Source organism: Polypterus senegalus, chromosome 3 (assembly GCF_016835505.1).
Source record: "Polypterus senegalus isolate Bchr_013 chromosome 3, ASM1683550v1, whole genome shotgun sequence".
NCBI lineage: Eukaryota > Metazoa > Chordata > Cladistia > Polypteriformes > Polypteridae > Polypterus > Polypterus senegalus.
Genome location: NC_053156.1, coordinates 279,498,869 through 279,519,204, shown reverse-complemented (window position 1 = coordinate 279,519,204; position 20,336 = coordinate 279,498,869). Strand labels below are relative to the sequence as shown.

The 20,336-nt window shown below is 38.0% G+C and overlaps 1 protein-coding gene across 5 annotated transcripts in view; it reads left to right on the top strand.

The window, feature by feature from the left end:
• Positions 1-20,336, top strand: part of kif21b (kinesin family member 21B) — a 118,572-nt gene that overhangs the window by 54,920 nt on the left and 43,316 nt on the right. For all 5 annotated transcript variants that reach the window (XM_039749281.1, XM_039749278.1, XM_039749279.1 and 2 more), the window contains exons 5-14: positions 5,704-5,838; positions 10,501-10,674; positions 10,770-10,885; positions 11,811-12,006; positions 12,241-12,430; positions 15,870-15,933; positions 18,747-18,956; positions 19,044-19,134; positions 19,376-19,487; positions 19,709-19,897. In XM_039749281.1, coding sequence (XP_039605215.1) covers positions 5,704-5,838; positions 10,501-10,674; positions 10,770-10,885; positions 11,811-12,006; positions 12,241-12,430; positions 15,870-15,933; positions 18,747-18,956; positions 19,044-19,134; positions 19,376-19,487; positions 19,709-19,897 — 1,477 coding nt within the window. The remainder of the gene's footprint in view (positions 1-5,703; positions 5,839-10,500; positions 10,675-10,769; positions 10,886-11,810; positions 12,007-12,240; positions 12,431-15,869; positions 15,934-18,746; positions 18,957-19,043; positions 19,135-19,375; positions 19,488-19,708; positions 19,898-20,336) is intronic.

Sequence of the window (20,336 nt, the reverse complement as noted above, 5' to 3'; positions counted from 1 at the left end):
AAAATAAAAAAACAAAAACGATAAACAATAAAACATAAATAGTAATAAAATATATGAACATAAAATAAGATAGATAATAAATAGAAATAATGTTATATGATCACAAACAGGAAAACCATCAGTATTACTGAAGGTCACTGAATGCAAGTGAAAAGAAATGAGTTTTTAATCTTGTTTTGAACTGTTCAATTATAGATGACTCCTTAATATGATGAGGTAGAGAGTTCCACAGGCGAGGGGCAGCAGCTGCAAAGGCCCTGTCCCCCTTGGTTTTACATTTGGTACGAGGGACAACAATAGACAACTGACCAGAAGATCTAAGCACTGTGGATGGCTGGTGTAAAACACACAGTTCAGATAAACAGGCAGGAGCAAGCTGATGTAAAGATTTGCTAGCAGAATGCTAGCAGCAAGATTTTTGAAAACTGACAGGCAGCCAGTGTAAAGAAGCTAATATTGGAGAAATAGAGTCATACTTCCTTGCCCCAACCAGAAAGCGAGCGGCAACATTTTGGACCAGCTATAACCTGTGTATCAGAGATTTGTTAATCCCAGAATACAGCGAATTGCAGTAAGCGAGGCGAGAAAAAATAAAAGCATGAGTAGCTTTCTCAAGATCTTTAGAAGATAATAGACAAAGTTGGAAAAAGAAACTCTTGACTACAGAATTTACTTGTTTCTCAAAAGAGAGGTTATTATTAAAGGTAACACCAAGATTGCGGACTTTAGGTTTGGAAAAGACAGAGAAAGAGCCGAGAAGTCCAAGACCAATTTGGGCTTTAGCTGGTGGACCCACTATAAGCACCTCTGTTTTATTTTGATTTAGATCAAGAAAATTATTGTCCATCCAGGATCTTAGTTCAGACAGACAGTTGTGGAGTTGATTTGTTGCAGAGTTGCAGACGGGAATATAAACCTGAGTTTCATCAGCATAGTAGTGAAAAGAAATGTTAAATTTCCTAAAAATTGCTCCAATAGGGTGAAGGTATATAGAGAATAAAATAGGGCCCAAAATGGATCCCTGAGGAACACCATATTTAAGAGGCACAGTAGATGAAAAAGAGGAATTTAAAGTCATTGAATATGTCTACCAGTTAAATATGACCTGAATCAGTTAAGAGCAGCCCCTTTAAGCCCAACAAGATGTTCGAGCCGCATCAGCAATATTTCATGGTCAATGGTGTCAAAGGCAGCGGACAGGTCAAGGAGGACAAGGACTGCCGCATCACCTGAGTCAGTAATAAGAGAGATGTTGTTGAACACTTTCAGGAGTGCCGTTTCAAGACCATGAAAACGCCTAAAACCAGTCTCAAATAAATTATTGGAGTTAAGGTGATCGACCAATTGATTATAAATAATTTTTTCTGGAATTTTTGCCGGAAATGGGAGCTGGGAAATTGGACGAAAGTTAGTTAAAACTCCAGAACCTAATCCTGCCTTTTTTAGATGGGGACGAACTGCAGCATGTTTAAAAAATGAGGGCACAACCCCCGAACTAATAGAATAATTTATAATGGCTAGTAAAGATGGGCCCAACACATCAAAGGCACTAAGAGATGTGGTGGTACAATATCGAGGGTGCTGGAAGCTGGTTTAAGGGTGTCAATAGTTCTTTTTAGCATTGAAAGTGAGACTTGATCAACGGAATCTAGAACAATGTCATGATTAACAGTGGGAAGTTCATAGCCAGTTTGAACAATGCCACGGCGGATAGTATCAATTTTGCTGACATGAATGATAGAAACTGCTCACATGAATGAACAGTGCTATTTAATCCCATCATAGAATGAGGGTGAATGGCCGCATTAATTGAATTAAATAAAACTCTAGGATTGTTTGAATGGCGGGATACTAAATCGGCAAAGAAGTCATGTTTCGATTAGTACGGCACGACACGATTCAGTTCAGCTCACTTTTGGGGGGGTTTCCACTGGGAACAGTACCTGGTACCTGGTCCTTTTTTTAGTACCACCTCAGCCGAGGTTCCAAGCGCGCCGAACCGTTACCAAAGCGTGACGTGTAAACTCTGCTGGTCACTGATTGGCCGGAGAAAATCGTCATTACTGCGTCACTGAACTTGCGACACGAGACACAACAGACCCGTTAGATTTTTAGCACAGCCAGCGAAGGTTCGGACGCACCATTTTGTTTTAACCAAAAATGGCTGTTTCGTGGTCTATTGAGGAAGTACAGACGTTCCTCTCGTTGGTAGCCAAGCGCGTTTACGATGATGTCACGGCAGTAGAGGCAGCTTAACTATAACGACACGTGAATAATCCCGCCCACTCTAAAGCGGTACTAAACTGCAGTCGAAATGCAAACCGAGCCGAACTGAGATGAACCAAGGTGAGCTGTACTGAACCATGCTGTGCCGTACTATGCAGTGGAAAAGCCCCATTAGCCAGGGAGCAGGTCTTACCTTATTACTGCGTATCTTGGGCGGAGCAATTGCGTCTAAAACCGTTTCACAGGAGGAATAAAATTTTACGACAGAATCATCGATATCATTATTTTGGTCATGTATATAAAGACTAGAGAAAATGGTTTTAAAATCAGATATAATGGAAGAATTTAAAAAGCGCGAGCAGCGTGGTGGACAGCTATTAGTCGGGAGATCAACAGTAATATGCAGATCCATCATTACAGAAAAGTGATCAGTGAAAGAAACATCACATGAATCAATACTATTCACTGAAATATCACGAGTAAGAACGAGATCAAGGGTGTGACCGAGAGAGTGAGTTGGTGTATTAATATGCTGTATAAAAATCAAATGAGTCCAATAGTGATAAAAAAAGTCTTTAAACAAAGGTTTCGATTGACAACAAACGTGAATGTTGAAATCACCAACAATAAATATTTTATCATGGGAGAGAGTGATATCAGCCAGGAGATCAGAGAATTCAGAAATGAAAGTATCATTAATTACATACAGGAGGTCTATAAACCACGGCAAACAACAAAGAAGGGGAGCTGCACACTTCGAAAAGTTGAAGTTCAAAGCTGCTAAATGGATCCCTTGTAAGGCTCCGACATAAGAACATACTTTTAAAAACAGTGGCAATGCAAGCCCCCCTCCTCCCCACAACGAGTCAAACGAGGAGAGTTTAAAAATGAATAACCTGATGGAACCAAGTCAGTAAAACATGAAGAGTCACCATTTAAAATCCAAGTCTCAGTGGTGAAGAAGAAATCCAGATTATTTGATGTAATTAAGTCTTGCAGAATAAAAGTTTTATTAGACACTGATCTCACGTTCAGGAGAGCAGCCTTGATAGAAGTAGAAGAGCTCGTTGCAGGATGAGTACGGGTGAGTGTGCGAAGATTAGCAGCGTTTACTGCCCGATTGCACACTGAGGAAGAGTGATGCTGTCTTGAAATGGACAAATTAAATCCGGTGTCCAGGGCCCATGAATCAGTGATGGATTCCTGAGCAGGAGAAGATGGGTCATACACAACTCGCAGGCATCGGAAAACAAAGCTCTGGGACTTGAGACGTCGTTGTTTAACAGCAATTTCGGCTCTTTTCCCACAACAGCGGCGAGTGCGTTTGCGTCACCGAGGAGCATTCAACTGACTGATACAAGTGAACACCGGCGTCCAGGTGAAGAAGTGAGGAGATGAATAAAACAAAGGTGGAGGTTCACAAAAAATCCAATCAGAAGATGAAAATTGAGAAGAAAGAAGGCCAGAAAATATGTTAAGTAAAGACTCCCGATCATAGGACAGTGATCATTGGGATGAAATACAACATAAAAACAAAGTTAATACATAGACTAGAGAGACGAGCAGACGGCCAGCCACACCATTTGGCGACATCTTGTCACCAATATATCAATATATCACTAATATCACCAATATATCCTTTTTAGTACTCATAGCAACTGCAAAGCATAATCACATTCAATGACTTATTCTGTGGATTTTATTGGCCGTAATTGCCTATCACATACACAGGCCCTGGTAGTTGTCAGCAAGTTGCATCTTTAAATAAACGGTAAGGGAAATGCATTCAATAATATGCTACCCGTTTTCTTGCAGGTCCTGCTAAATAAACAGAAAACTAGGGCCATGGAGGATTTTCCATGTAGATTGAGAGAACATCCCTGGTGTCAAGTTCTGTTCTGTTCTGTCTTTAGACTAAAAATAATTAAAAAAAAATGTATATTATATGTTGTCATCTTTATACAATAAAATAAAATAAATATTAGCATTCTATCTATATTTTACGAAAATGTAGTTGTAAGTGGTTGCTTTTCTCGTACTGTTTAGCTGGCATGCCAACCTTTTCTCTATAGGTAGATAGCAGTTTCAACTACTTTTCTCAATTCCACTTCATATTATGACTAGCTTTTTAACATAACTTACTCATTAGCTATACTAGACAACATTTTTAATTACAAAATACTGTATTATGTGCAGATTCTACCAAATTTCTGATCTTGGTGTTGTAAATCTCTCTCTATTATATTAAAAAAAGTTTTCTATTGTGTCCGCGTTATTCAGCCTTGAACACTCCCCTCCACACTGCTTGCCTGATCTCTACTCCTACTGTGCACAACCTCTCTCACTACAACCCCGTGACTGCTGGAAGTCAGTGCTAACTTGCCCTTCAGCGCAGTCAATTATAATGGCAAGGCAGAAAAGCAAAGTATCTGTTCAAGAACATTGAATTTTAGATTGCTATAGAAAAAGAGCAGAAAGAGCCGATAATATATGTTGAAAAAAAGTAAATAAACAAAAAATATCCTGAATAATATGGGAACAGAAATACAAAAAAAGCAACGTTTATAGAATGTATGTTTTTGAGGAGGTGTTAATGTAGTTACATTTTTTATTTGCTTTTTTATGTTTTATTACATTTTAGTTTTTTTACTTCTACTTTTTTCCGTTTAACTACATTTTATTATTCATTGGTATTTAAAATAGACAGTTGTAGTGAAATATTTAAGTAATTGATTTGCTATCTATAATAACTGAGGACCAAACTGACTTTATCCTGCACTCTGCATACTCTTCTACTGTATATGCCATATCTTTAAATACAATTGCTTTCTGTAATGGAAGAGCGCCCTTCCGTGAGATAGTGGGCCCCAGGGGTTGGCGAGCGAAGTGAGCAGGTGACGGAGCCTCCTAGTATATTATTATTATTATTATTATTATTATTATTATTATTATTATTAGTAGTAGTAGTAGTAGTAGTAGTGTTAATTTCTATCTATCAAATCTACTAGACTGATAGAATAAAAAATGATAATTGAATTTCTTGGAGTATGAATAAGAGCAGAGTACTTAATTATTATTTATTTAAAGGGCTGTATTTTAAAGAAAGCAATTCAGAGTTCAATTAGTCTGAAGAACAGATGGGTGTGTTTTTTACTTACAAATTGGTGAGTCTTTTAAAATGATTTATAAGCAGTTTAAATACAAGTTAGTGGCATGAAAAGAGTGTTTGAAATGTTTTGCCTATTCTAGTATTTTAATTTTTTTGTTAGAAATCTTTAAACTTTATTGTTTTGATTCATTAAAGGCCTAACTAAACTTAATGTAACTTAAGGTAATTTTATTTTTTATGTAAGTAAACTTTTGCATGAATACTGTTCCTTTTACTTCAGTTTTTTGAGATCACTCCATGTCTAGTTCTACTAACTAGTGTCTGTCCAGGGTTTCATTTTACTCTGGTGATATTTTTCATTTTGACAGCTGATGCAGTGCCTAAAACTTGGGGCATTATCTCGCACCACAGCCAGCACACAGATGAATGCACAAAGCTCACGATCCCATGCCATCTTCACTATTCATTTATGTCAAATGAGGATTTGCAGTCAAAGAGAAGAGGTGAGCTGACTTAAAGTTTATATATCCTCATATTTATAATTATGTTGTAATTATTGATCGAGGGCAGTAAAATGGTGCAGTGGATAGTGCTGGTGCCCCATTGATCTACTCCCATGGCTGTTGTCCATAATGTTAGCTGTTCTCTCTTAGTTTGTTTGGGTTTCCTCCAGGTTCTCTGGACTTCCAGAACTTCCTCCAAAGATGAGAAGGTTGCATAAATTGACAATTCCAAATTAGCATCTGTGTCATTGTTGGGTGTATGTCTTATTGGTTCTGTTGATTGACTACACCCTGGTCAATGCCATTTATAGCATTGTGCTTATTTTTGTTTGGATAGGCTTCAACACTGTGAAGTTCTGAATTGGATTAAGGGTGTATACACACTAGTAACTTGTTCCATGCCCAAGCATGTTTGTGTGTAACCCCCGCAAAATCTAGTTCATAGAGGTAGGTCTGGGAACAGTGTGATTGCTAAATGCACAGAAAACAGACATGATGTCAATGATGCAACAAGTTAGATGCAATTCTGATTTCATTTGATACCATTTGAGTTAAAACAGATTTTTATTCTCACCTTACAGATGAATGTGAATTATAGTTGGCAAGAAAAGCTGGAAATTCCTCCCTTAACATCATTTATCTCTGTAAAAATCTTCTTGTACAGCACATTGAGCATGATTAACAGCAAAATGCATCACTGCACACTCAATGTGTAAGCGGATAGAGTTTTATCCTTCCCTACACAACTCCAAAAAAGCACAAAATAAGAAAATAATTTGACATGCGTGCTGCCACTCCATCTTCGGATTGTGTTTTGGCTTTACACAAAGTCACATGGTAATGACAAAAGCATGACCGTGTCCAGAAAGTTAATGCGCAGTGTGAGTGCAGGCCAGCGGGACAGTAGGGAGTTGGGACAATTGTGCTTGGGCATGGTACATAAGAAACATGCCTAGTGTGAGTACATCCTATGAGGAGTTGAGAATGGTTATTTTATTAGTCTTGTTAATGTATGTTATTAAAATATTTTGTATCACTTTAGAGTTCACTCTTATTTGATGTTATAACATCCTAGCTGGTAACAAGGTTATTATAGTTAATGAAAACCAAAATCAAAACTGAAACTATTAATAAAAAACCTTTTTTGTAAACTGAAATAAGATAGTGAACAAAACCGAAATGAAAAATTTAAATGAACTGAAACTATTAAAGTAGCTGGAAAGACAAATGGAAATATAATAATAAATAACTAAAAATACTTTTAGTTTTCGTCACAACCAGACTTATAAAAGGGCTAACCTGGTATGCAGGGATCCCGAAATTAATCAAAATATATTAATTAGGATTTCATATTTGGTTTTTGAATACATTTTCTTGGGATTAGTATTTTAACACATAACTTTTAACTCTAAAACCGAAAGTTACTCACCATGAGCTGCCCGCATATATTCATCTAGTAAACGGCGGCTGGTGAAGGAGGGTGGGTGTTCACACAGCATTTGTGGTGATAGAGCAAGCTGAATACAGGCGTGTAAAGCGTGTGACGAAGAAAATGAATGTTGCAATGTGCTGGTCAACAAAACATTTACAGTATGGACAGAAAAATCATGAGTGACTAATGTTTCAGTTTATTTCTCAGGTGCCTGTGTTTCGTTGACCATAATTCAACTGCCACTTCGCACAGTAGCAATTCTTTTTGAAAATAAAATGGCACTGATTGAGAGACTGACTAGGTTAGCATACAAAATCAGCATATTGTTGCTGACCAGTCACTTTTACTTTAAAAATGTTGTTTAACAATGAAGCAAAACAAACATTGCAAAGATCCTGAGTTGGCAATGTTTCTACTGAACAAGTAGATAGATAGGCGAGTCTGCCAACTGGTGAAAAACTAAACCTACTAATGTGTTTTTGTATTTAGTCTGTATTTATTCATTTAGTTTTTTTTTAGTCTACATTCACAGCTCAAAATACCTGATTTTGTGAAAGTAATCTGGTGGCAGAATTATGTTTTAAAATATTTGTGCCCCTTTTTAAAATTTATTTCTCTCTCTCTCAAAAGAGATATTTGAAATATAATACTCTTTTTGTTCTTAACATCAGACATATCATACATATGCATACCAGGGATTTTTCCTGCCTTGCATCCAAAGCTGCTCAGATAGGCTCCAGGATTCCTGCGATCCTACTCTGGATAAGCAGGTTTAGAAAATACATATGTCATTCTTAACCTCAGATGCTGTTTCTGTCGTTTTGTTGGTATCCATACTCCTATTACATGCTCTTACTCTGCTCATGAAGTGTTTACTGTTTTTATGCATGGGCTATTCAAGTCTCACTACCCCTAACCTTGACACTACATGCTTGTTTTTCTTTGTTTCCTTCAATACAGCTAGTTGAGGTCTGCAAATTGATGCAAGCCTAAGAGCCCTGTTCTTCTTAAACCCCCATGATTTTCATTATCATCACCTGTCAGAACACAGCTGAATCTATTTTCTGATTTTTGTTATCTTTTCGAGCCTGCAGGTGGCAAAATTCTGTATATAAATTGTATGTGCCTGAGGTGGAATCAGAGATCAATATGGCTAGTAGAAAATAACAAAGCCCAGTATGGGATATTTTTTGAATAGAATATTGAGAGCTTTAATTGTAAGCACATTGTTTGGGACCAGGATATGTTGTGTGCTGTAGACATTTATAGTACAAACCCTCAAACCTTAAAACTCACATAAGTTTCATAACAAATTGACCCATTCTGGACAAGAAAAGGAAAATATTTAAAGTGCCAATAGTCAGTGCACATTTGTTCAGCACAAATGAAATAGAAAATATTTTATAAGGATACAATTTTTCAAATTCAGTATCTAGGTTTTAATTTTGCTTGTTTTTATCTGACAAAAACAAAACCAGATAGTAACACACGTAGTGAGGTACAGGGGTTTTGAAAGTCAGTCCTGGGGACCCACTGTGGCCTCAGGTTTTTGTTCCAGCCAGATTTATAATCAGTGACAACAACTGATAGCACTGATCTCATTTAATTAGCTGGATTTTTTTACTCTTGTTTTATGCTACATTCTGAAAAGCACGGCAGCATGATTTTTTACATTTATAAGATATTTAGAAATATTTCTATTTTTGCTATAGATTTAAATGCTTAACTCTCTTTTGTTGACTTCATTATATTTTGCCCTTTCTCTGTGTAGTGCCAGACCTACTAATTAGGAAATAATGGATTAATTAAACAATTAGAACATGTAGAAAAGCAGAATGAAAATCAAGATAAAAATATTGTTAAAAAGAAAAAAAATGCATTATTCCCATATCATTTTAAGAAACATTTTTAAGAAATGTACAGTACTTTTCTAATTTCTATATTGTTCCCAAAACACAGACTCTGGGAAATAACAGTTCACTTAATTAGCTCAGGAGAACAATTAAAAATAGAACCTAGTTGGGACAAAAACCTGCAGCCTCATTGGGTCCCCAGGACCAAGATTGAAAATCCCTGGTGTAGTAAGCTTCTATCCATCCATCCATTTTCCAACCCGCTGAATCCAAACACAGGGTCACAGGGGTCTGCTGGAGCCAATCCCAGGGCATAAGGCAGGAACCAATCCTGGGCAGGGTGCCAACCTACCGCAGGACACACACAAACACACCAGGGCCAATTTAGAATCACCAATCCACCATGTCTTTGGACTGTGGGAGGAAACCCACACAGACACAGGGAGAAGATGTAAACTCCAAGCAGGGAGGACCTGGGAAGCGAACCCGGGTCTCCTAACTGCGAGGCAGCAGCACTACCACTGCACCACCGTGCTGGTAGTAAGCTTCTACTAACATTAAACTCATATCCAAACCCATTAAATGTACAGTTCTGTCTGATTGTGACACAAAACTAAACTCCATAGTAGCTCTTTAACCACATACCATAATTACTAAAACTAAAACTGAAACTAATATCTAAAAAAATAAAATCAAAAATTCTTTGTGGAATAAAAATTAAATTAAAACTAAAAATACACGATGAAGGAAAATCTAAAACTAAACTGAAATTCCAAGTGAGGTCAGAAAAATATAGTAATAAAAACTAATATAATAGGGCAAAACTATAATAATCCATCCATTTACCAGCCCGCTGAATCCAAACACAGGGTCACAGGGGTCTGCTGGAGACAATCCCAGCCAACACAGGGCACAAGGCAGGAACCAGTCCTGGGCAGGGTGCCAACCCACCGCAGGACACACACAAACACACCCAAACACCAAGCACACACTAGGGCCAATTTAGAATTGCCAATCCACCTAACCGGCATGTCTTTGGACTGTGGGAGGAAACCGGAGCGCCTGGAGGAAGCCCATGCAGACACAGGGAGAACTTGCAAACTCCACGCAGGGAGGACCCGGGAAGCGAACCCGGGTCTCCTAACTGCGAGGCAGCAGCGCTACCACTGGTAATTAGCGTGTTGAGGAATCTGGGGTGTATGGGGTTAATTTTCCATTTCTAGTGTGACATTAGATTCTTTTTTGCTTTCTTTTGCTTTTTTTGTTATGTATGTGTCTGTTTTATGTATTCACAATATGGTGGTGTAGCAGTAAGCTGAACAAGTCAGTTTTTTTTCACTTTATTTTTATCCTTTATTTTTATCTTTCCTGAATTAGATTAACAGTGAAGTCAATGGGCAGTCTAATGGCACAGTAACTCAACCAATCAGTGAATATGAGACTTTAACTGCCAAGTTCCATTTTGTGGATCTAGCTGGTTCAGAAAGACTAAAGCGAACTGGAGCAACAGGAGATCGAGCCAGAGAGGGAATATCCATAAACTGTGGACTGGTAAGTGAGACAGTGGCCAGCCTTTTCTGTTCATTAATTGTGTAATGTAGATATTGAGCCTACTCATCCAAAATGTGTCATTTGATTTATATCAGCTTGCATTGGGAAATGTTATCAGTGCATTGGGAGATCAGAGTAAGAGAGGGTGTCATGTGCCATACCGAGACTCCAAGCTGACCCGATTACTGCAGGACTCTCTGGGAGGAAACAGGTACATTTTAAATTTCATTTTTAATCATATAGTTAACAGAGCAGGTATGATGCTACCATGCCTTATTAAATAGAAGTCAAATGCCTTGCCTTAAGAAAAATCAAAACTTGCCAGCAGGGTAATTGGGGACCATATAGTGTGAAAATCACATGCAGTATTCAAAAAACACATTGTGTAAAGTTTGGTAAAATAAGAAAGAGTTGTATTGTCCATATGTTAAATCACATAACAAATAAAAGTCTGAGACTCTGTGTCACAGTATGTGCTGTATCATGTAGAACCTTGACTCTTTAATACTATGAAAGAAAGGAAAATTATACATGAGTGTTTGGACTCAAAATCTCTCTTCTCTTAAAACTTGTTTTAGCAAAGAATTTTGTTTTAAAGTAGCAGCCTTGTATAGTTGTTTTAGACACAGTGTGGAGCTCAAGATTTAATTTCCCATTACAAAGCACATCAACAAACATCTCCAGTTTATGTAACAACAACAACATTTATTTATAAAGCACATTTTCATACAAACAATGTAGCTCAAAGTGCTTTTTAACAGTGTAACAGTGCACGAAGTTTTTTTCACTTAAGGTGACAGGTTTTTACAATTTTGTTAACCAGTTTATTATTCAGAGGACATTTCAGGTTGTTCATTCAATGTATTGCTTAATTAGGTAGGTCATGAGTACATAATGTCAATTTTACTTTTCTGATAAATGTGCTTTAGACTACAGGGTTTTTATTGGTCAAAACTCAGATTTTTCTCTTATTAGTAATGATCTAACAATGATCAGGTACAAAATAAACAATGCTCCATATATAGCGATCAATTGATGTATGTTATTTTCACACTGTGAAGTGCTCTGTCTGCTCATTATATTATAAGATCAATTATTTTCCAGCTGCTTCATCATGCTCTTTTTTCTCCCTTAAGCCGAACAGTGATGATTGCATGTGTAAGCCCCTCAGACCGGGACTTCATGGAGACTTTGAATACATTAAAATATGCAAATCGTGCACGAAATATCAAAAACAAGGTGGTTGTGAACCAGGATAAGACAAGCCAGCAGATAAGTGCACTGAGAACTGAGATTGCACGGTTGCAGATGGAACTCATGGAATACAAAGCAGTAAGTGACATTTGAATACTTTTGATTTATTGTTGGTAGTCATTATTTGCAGGTCCACATGTTAAAATCCCATTTATTAGATTCTCTCAGACAAATCTGTCTACGTTTCACCTCTACTAGTCACTGGCCAAACAAAGTATTTCTGTACCCTGTAATCTTAACCTCTAATTGTTTTACATTCAACTTATTCATTTATATATTGTCTCTATGCAACTTTTTTTTCTTCCTATTCAGGGTAAGAGAGTAATTGGTGAAGATGGAGCTGAAGGCTACAGTGACATGTTTCAGGAAAACACCATGCTACAAAAGGAGAATGACACCCTGCGAATGCGTGTGAAGGCAATGCAGGAGACAATCGACTCTCTTAACAATCGTGTCACAGAGCTGCTGTCCAAAGAAGTCAGTCATATTCTCTCAAAAACTGGTAAGAATTTTTCTGTATTCTATATGGGTGTGTTGTGTATATTTAAAAAGATGTTGAAATGTTAGTTTATGTTGTAACTAATTTTATGATTTGGAAAAGTTTTCTAAAAGTATCAAGAAATTATTTCAACAACTAATTACGTTAGAACATAAAAAGTTTGATGAACAAGAAGAATCCATTAAGCTTTTTGGCTATCTAATGGCTAAATGCTCCCAATGATAACATTGTAAACGATGGTAAAAATTTCTTTCAGATTAACTTAGATACTTTTTTAAAAATGTTGCTAGAATAAATATAAATTCAATACCTATTTTAAAAGAATAAACATTTTTCATGTTTCTTACGTTTTCTTTAGATAGATAGATAGATAGATAGATAGATAGATAGATACTTTAAAATAAAAATTAATCAATATTACAAATTACAATGATGCGTATAAAAAAAACAGGCTATTTATTCAAAATGTTAAATTTCAACATAAGTTTGTTGCTTTAATAGGACATTTATATAGTATGCTGTAAAGTCAAGTCAAGTTGGGGAGCATACACTGGCACAGTGCGTTGTTGCATCCACTACACGACAAAACAACTTGGGATCCCGGTTGGCAACCCCCCAGGCAGACTCACGGTCCAGTCCCACAATCCGGAAATGACCCCCTATCAGCCGCATCCAGGTGTTATGTTGGCAACCTCTTGGCCTGGTCCAGCCACTCAGGTCTTCAACAATGAGGATCTTACGAGCTGGATTGCCCTCGGGTAAACGTGCCACATGGCCATAGTCCCGTAATTGACGCTCCCTCACAATGCAGGTAATGTGCCTCATTCTGGATTCCATAAGCAACTGCTCATTCAACACAAAGTCAAACCAATGGTACCCAAGGATTTTCTGGAGAAACACAGTGCATAGCATCGTCAGCAAAGTCAATGTCCATGAGTCTTTCTTCACCAACAGATGCCCCACAGCCGCTGGACCCTACGACCTTGCCCAACACCCAGTCCATACAAGAATTGAACAGAGTAGGAGCAAGAACACACCCCTGACAAACCCCAGAATCAACTAGGAAAAACACAGAGGTTCTGCCTCCACTCTCACAGCACTCACAGTACCAGTGTATAGGCCGGCCATGGCATCCAGCAACCTCGAGGGAATCCCGCGAACCCTCAGGATTGACTGCAGGGCAGCTCGATCAACTGAGTCGAACGCTTTACGAAAATCGACAAAGGCTGTAACAAAACTCTGCCAGTATTTGCGTTTGCACTCCATGAGACCCCTCAGTGCCAGGATGTGGTCGATGGTAGATTTCTTAGGTGTAAAACCAGTCTGTTCCAGTCACTGGTAGGTGAGCAAGTGATCACGGATCCTATTGGGGACGACCCTAGCAAGGACCTTACCCGGCACTGAGAGCAGTGTTATCCCCTTGTAGTTGCCGCAATCCAGACGATCACCCTTCCCTTTCCAGATAGGGACGACAAGTCCCATTTTCCAGTCAGTTGGGATGATGCCAGTCTCCCAAATGGAAGCAAAGATTGCTTACAATGCCAGGAGGACAGCCTTACCATCAGCCTGGAGAAGTTCAACCCGGATACCACAGATTCCTGCAGCCTTTCCTCCCCTCAGCGCGTTCACCACCTGTGCAATCTCAGTGAGATTGGGTGGTTCACAGCTAATTGGAGGATCATCTTCAAGAACCGTGGACCCAGAAATATCCAACGTCCTAGCTGGAGGATCAACTTTGAACAACTGCTCAAAGTTGCCAGCCCAGCGGGTCACAACTACAGTGTCGTCCGACTGCGACTCTCCTAGGAACAGATTCGGATGTGCGTAATGCTTTGATTTCTCTGTAAGCAGGACGTGGGTCGCTAGACCACAGATGGTGTGTCACTTGCTCACAGATTCCTCTAACAAATGCCTCTTTATCTGCCCTCAGTTCCCGGTACAGAACAGAGTTGCTATTGAGCCATGCGCTGCGACTCCTCTCGATGATATCCAGGGTTCCCTGCGAGATGAAACACCTCATTCTGGGAACACTGGTAACACCAACACAACCCTCAGCAACCTTCAGGGTCTTGTCACGGAAGGTCTCCCACATCATATTAGGATCGACAGTCGCACCCAAATCTGCAAGTTCCTCACACAAACTGCGTGCAAAATGATTAGAAACAGCCTGGTCTTGGAGTCTGGCCAAGTCCAGGCTAATTTTCCTAGTAGGTGATAACCTGCTGGACTTTAGCTGGATCTTTATAGTAGCAACAACAAGTCTGTGGTCAGAATTCACAAACTGGGCACTTATGTAGACCCTGCAGTTTTGCAAGAGCCTCCAGCATCTGTCCATGAGGATGTGTTCGATCTCCTTCACCGCACCATCAGTATTGGAGTACCAAGTCCAACGATGCAGCTCTGGGCACTGGAACCATGATCCAGCGATTTGCAGCCCCTGACTTTTTGCAAAGTCAAGGAACATGGAGCCACTTTCACCACGGTCACTAGACCCATGGGGACCAAGACAATCCTCATAGCCAGCCCTGTCAGTGCCAGTGGCTAAATTGAAGTCACACATGACCAGAGGAGTGTCACCTCATGGGCACCCATCAACCAAGCTGCAAATAAAATGTCTCCCTCGCCGAGACGTCACTCACTGCATACACTGAGACAAAAGACAAGTGCTGTAATCTGAGTCTCATACTACGCTTGTTAAAAGGAGTGATATCGGACACCATCGGAAGAAGCCAATCCGCTACAGCAACAGCTACTCCCCGAGTATGACTGCCATCAGAGTGACCAGACCAATAAAAGGTGTATCCACCCACAGAGATCTGGCCAGTCCCCGGTCTGCGCACCTTGGAGAGTGCCGCCACTGAAACGCAGAGTTTACACAGCTCCTCCGACAGCAGAGAAGGATGATCATCTTGCCGGAGAGACAAGATGTTCCATGTTCCTACCCGTATGGGCCTCCTCAAATTGGGACCTGAGCGCTGCCATGGAGTGGGCGACGCCTCAGCACCACACCGGTTCTGATCCCCAACAGACCTGACCACATTGGCTCTCCAATGGTTTCCACTCTTCCAAGGATGGGGCTCCCGAGGGCTTTCCCCCATCCTCTTCATAATACGCGCAGCCTTCCTATGGGCAACTGTAGCAGAGCTACTCTTGCGGAGAGCAAAAAGGAGTCTTTTCTGTCATCTCGGAGCTGTACAAGGTTTTTTTTTACGGTGGCTGGAGTGCCAATCCTGCCAACAACCCCCATGATTTTCCTGCAAGTTGGAGGACCGCTTGCAGGGCCGAATATAGTTTAACGTCATACCCATATGCTGTAAAGTCTTATGATTATTTTGCTCCTCCTTTATTTCTCTTATTTTTGTTAATTTCTTGAGTTTATTAGCTACCTTAAATTTTGTCCATTTTATGAATGTAAAGCCATATTTTATCATTTATATTTCAGGAGATGGAAATGAGGAGATTGGTCTTCTTGTCCAGAACTACATTCATGAAATTCAAGACATCCGGTATAGTTTTGTGATACTAATTTTATTGCTTGTGCATGCACGGAAGTGTGTTCTTTCAAGTTAAACATTCATATTAACATAACATAATAACTAGCTTGACTCAAGTGAAAACCTAAAACGTCACCTTGAACAAATATATCACCAGGAGACATTCAAAAGCAGAGGGTCTGCATGGCACTAATTTTTATATCCTGTTTCTGGTGTCTCCCAACAAAGTTTTTTCGTGTTCCTGGGGACTCCCAACAAAGTTCCATTCTATTCTACCTTCATTTACCCTCTCCTGCAAAAGTTCCATTCTGCTTCTGACCACATTTTTCCCTTTAACCTTTTTATGCACTAAAGGGTTTTTGGCATTATTGAGCCAAAATCATATATCCAAAAATGACCTATTAATCTGCATATATAATAAAGGAGCTGCAAATGGCTAAAGAGTAGTGATTATAATGTTTCAATTTTTTAAAATAAAATATTTGTTTTTGTTTAGACCAATATCAACTAAATGGAACACAAAAAATATGTTGCTTTAGTAATTACTTTAACAAAAAAAAAGGATTTTACAGTATAACCACAACATTGTATGTTGCATGACCCTGGAATCAATATTGCCCTCTCTGTCTGGGTTAAATTTTATAATCAATTTTTACCCACATTTACTGAACCAATTCCCTTCAAACTTTGCATGCATGTTGTTCTCTGGTGACAATGCAATATTTCATCATTTTAACCTAGGATCGCTACATTAATTACATCAAATTTAAATTTATCATTGCCATATATTATACTTTTAGAAAATACACATACAGTATATATAGTTCTGTTAGCCAACACATATATATATGAAAATTAGCAGTGGTGGTCAAGTGGTTAGCGTGTTGGGCTTTTGATGAAACAGGCGAAGGTTCAAGACAAATGTAGGCAAATTAATAAAAAAAAAATAATTTTGATTAATTGATATTGAAGTTTTGTGAAATTATTTCAATTTAAAAGTTAAGCACCACTGTTCAAGTGGTTAGTATGTTGGATGTTCAATCAAATGGTTGAATGTTCACAAGCTAATCTTTTTTTTTTAATCCTATCTTTTTTTCATCATTTATAAATAAATTTGCTTAATTACTCTTTTCAGTGATTTCACGATATTGGCTCAGTGGATAAAATTTGGGCTTTAAAAAGAGAGATTGAAAGTTCAGTTCTCCAATAGACAAACGTACATTTCCAGTCCTTCACATGTGTAAGGTTTCACTGTGGTTAGGATTTTCAGAAATGACAAATGAACATGAATGAATGTTATGTTTTACTTTAAGATAATAGGTTCAATTCCACTCTGCCGCTAATGTAATTTCTGCCAAATCATCTTTCCACCCAAGTGAAAGTGCCACAATGCTATTCAAAAATGCACTAAAAAGTAAAAAATACATTTTTTTCTTGTACTAAGATTTTGTTGATCATATGTGACTGAAAATAAAATTGTGGGCTGCCCATAAAGAATAAATTTAATTCAATTAAAATGCATAGATTCTTTAAATTATTAAAACAAAAAAAACTCTTACAATTTGACAACCTCTCCAGTTATAACCATTATTCTACCTTCAGTACTTCAATCATCTTTTATATGACGTTTCATAAGCTTTAACAAATCTTAGCATTTTAACTGAATGAAATTAATTCTTTTATGGGCGCCCCGTGATTTTATTTTTAGTCACATATGACCAACAAAATCTTTTTTTTTAGTTTTTAGTGCATTTTTTGAATAAAATTGTGTCACTTAAAAATCTTTTTTTTTTTTGGAAACACAATATCTGAAAACAAGTATTGCAGTTGCAATTATATTTCTTTGTATCTATCTATCACTATAATAACCTTGGTGCTTACAAATCAAGTGACTGAATAGAGTCAAAATTGTGATCAGAATCAGACTCAAAGTGTTCATGTTCTCTATTACTAGCATTCTGTCACTTTTCTAGGACTTAACTGTATGTTTTCTTTTTTGTTTTTTGAAGAAGACATTTCTCTATTACAAACTTAAAGTCTTAATTGCACATCAACCAATCTCCATGCACTCTTCACAGGAAACAATTAGCTGTTATGTGCTGTTCACCTTAGCATAAATTTGTGCAAATTGCATATTTTACTAATGGAAGAGAACAGGAAACATGGAAACTTATGAATTATTTGAAATAAGATACCCTTGGGTATTTAAAAATATCATTATTGCTTTTGATTGACATGGGGGTTTATTGCAATGTGCAGAAACAACTCTGATATATGGCTGTGACCCACTGATGAAACACATTGTGCATTAGTGAACTTAAAACTGCAGAACCTGTAAAGAGAAGTAAAAAGCTCCAACCAGAAATCTCTATCATACACTTATCTTTAGAAGCTGCGGCACATAATGCCTGTAATAATTCATCTGAAATTAGAAAAATCAATAAAAAAACAAACATTACTGTGTTAGAGACATATGTTTTTTCCAACAGTATGTGTTTTTACAGCGAAACGTAGTGATTTGAAAATTAATGGTAAATTATTATTATTATTATAAATATTTTTTATTTATGCAGAAGACCATCTTCTCAGAGATTCTTCTATACTTATTAATAAATTCTAACTACCCCTGTTCACTCAGAACTCTGTATTTTAGTTCCTCGCTGCAAAACCTTAGGTTGGGAATTCAGTCGTCTACTTCAAACAACCATGCAGATCAATCTTAGACAACATGAATAATAGTTCAGCAGGGCATCTGTTATTGCTACAAAGCTGGTCCACTAATCTGGAGTCAATTCAAGCTGAACTAATGTGTCTTTTTGCCATAGGAGCAAATTGCTGGAGAGTGAAGCAATGAATGAATCTCTGCGCCGCACAGTCTCCCGGCTGTCTTCACGCTCCTCCTACTCTACTGGGCACTCTGTGATACCAGGGACTCCTGTACCATACACAGAAACAGAGGCTACTGAGATTATAAAGCGTGCCAAACAGCATATTGAAAAGCTAAAACGAGTGGAGAACAAACAAAGTAGGCAAAGGTTAGTTATATGAGATGTATAATCAAAAAGGTATAAATCCTACATGTGGCAGTTAAGTTATGATTGTACCTTTTGTGTATCTTACAGCCCAGAAAAAGGTTTCAAGAAGAGAGTTAAACTGCATAATGAAAATGGAGAGGTGGATTCAGATGATCAGGATGAACATGAAGCTGAAGAGGTAAAAGTTAATAAATAAATGGAAAAATTATATGTGAACTAGAAGGCGTAGAGAATAGCCAAGAAGTTAAAATGACAGAGAAGAAATTTTAAATACTGAATTAAAATAGTGAGAGAAATGGATGAATAGCAAAAACAACAAGCTATCTTCAGAAACTTGAGGTCAATGGGAACAATCTTTTAAATGCTACACTGGTACTATGAACCAAAGTGAGGTACAGTTTGTTTTATCAATGCTGTAGGAAGATGAACCAGAAGAAAGTGGCTGTGAGGATGAGGAAGAGGCACAAGAGGATGAAGAATCTGAGAGTGAGGAAAGTCAGGAGGATACAGATTCAGATTCTGAAGTGAAAGGTTTTCGAAATGTTTTAAATTAATCTATTGTGTATTTTCTCTACACTTATGTCTTTAACAATGTACTTCAAAATGTACAGTATGCAGAATAAAAAGGCTACTTTTAGAAGCTGTTGAAGCTGATTGGCAGCCTCTACATATACTCAGGGTCTGACATATTTGAGTCTTTTACCTTGACTTCAGTTTCATTTTCAATTTACTGGGTTTTTCTATGTTCTCAGCAAATTTCCAAGCTGACCTGGCAGAGCTGACCTGTGAGATTGAAATTAAACAGAAGCTGATTGATGAGCTGGAGAACAGTCAGAAAAGATTACATACCTTGAAGCTGCAATATGAGGAAAAGCTTATTCTTCTACAGAATAAGATTCGGGACACACAGGTGGAGCGAGACCGGGTCCTGCAGAACCTCAGTAAGACATGTAGAATGGGAGCAGGCAATTATTTTTGCTTTTAGGCATCTAGTAATGAAACTGATTTTGGAGCCATCACTCAAAACATCTACAGACAAAAGAATACGTTTTTCCAAAGAATTAAAATGTTTACTCACTAAACATGTATCAGATTAAGCTCACCTTGCTGTTTATGTGTTTTACCTAACCTAGTCTATGGCCAGCTAGATCTCAGGATATTTCATTTTAGGTAATTATGGGAAAGTGAATAGTATCTACCATGTCCAAATCAAGATCACTCAGTTCATTCTGTTGCCTTTAATTATTGCCTATTGTTGTATGTTAGCTCAACCCAGATTTACAAGTAATACTTTAACACTAGAATCCCTGAAGCCTATGAAAAAATTTGTAATCCCGGCCCACCTTAAATTCTTTCGCACCTCTACCATCAGCATTTTTT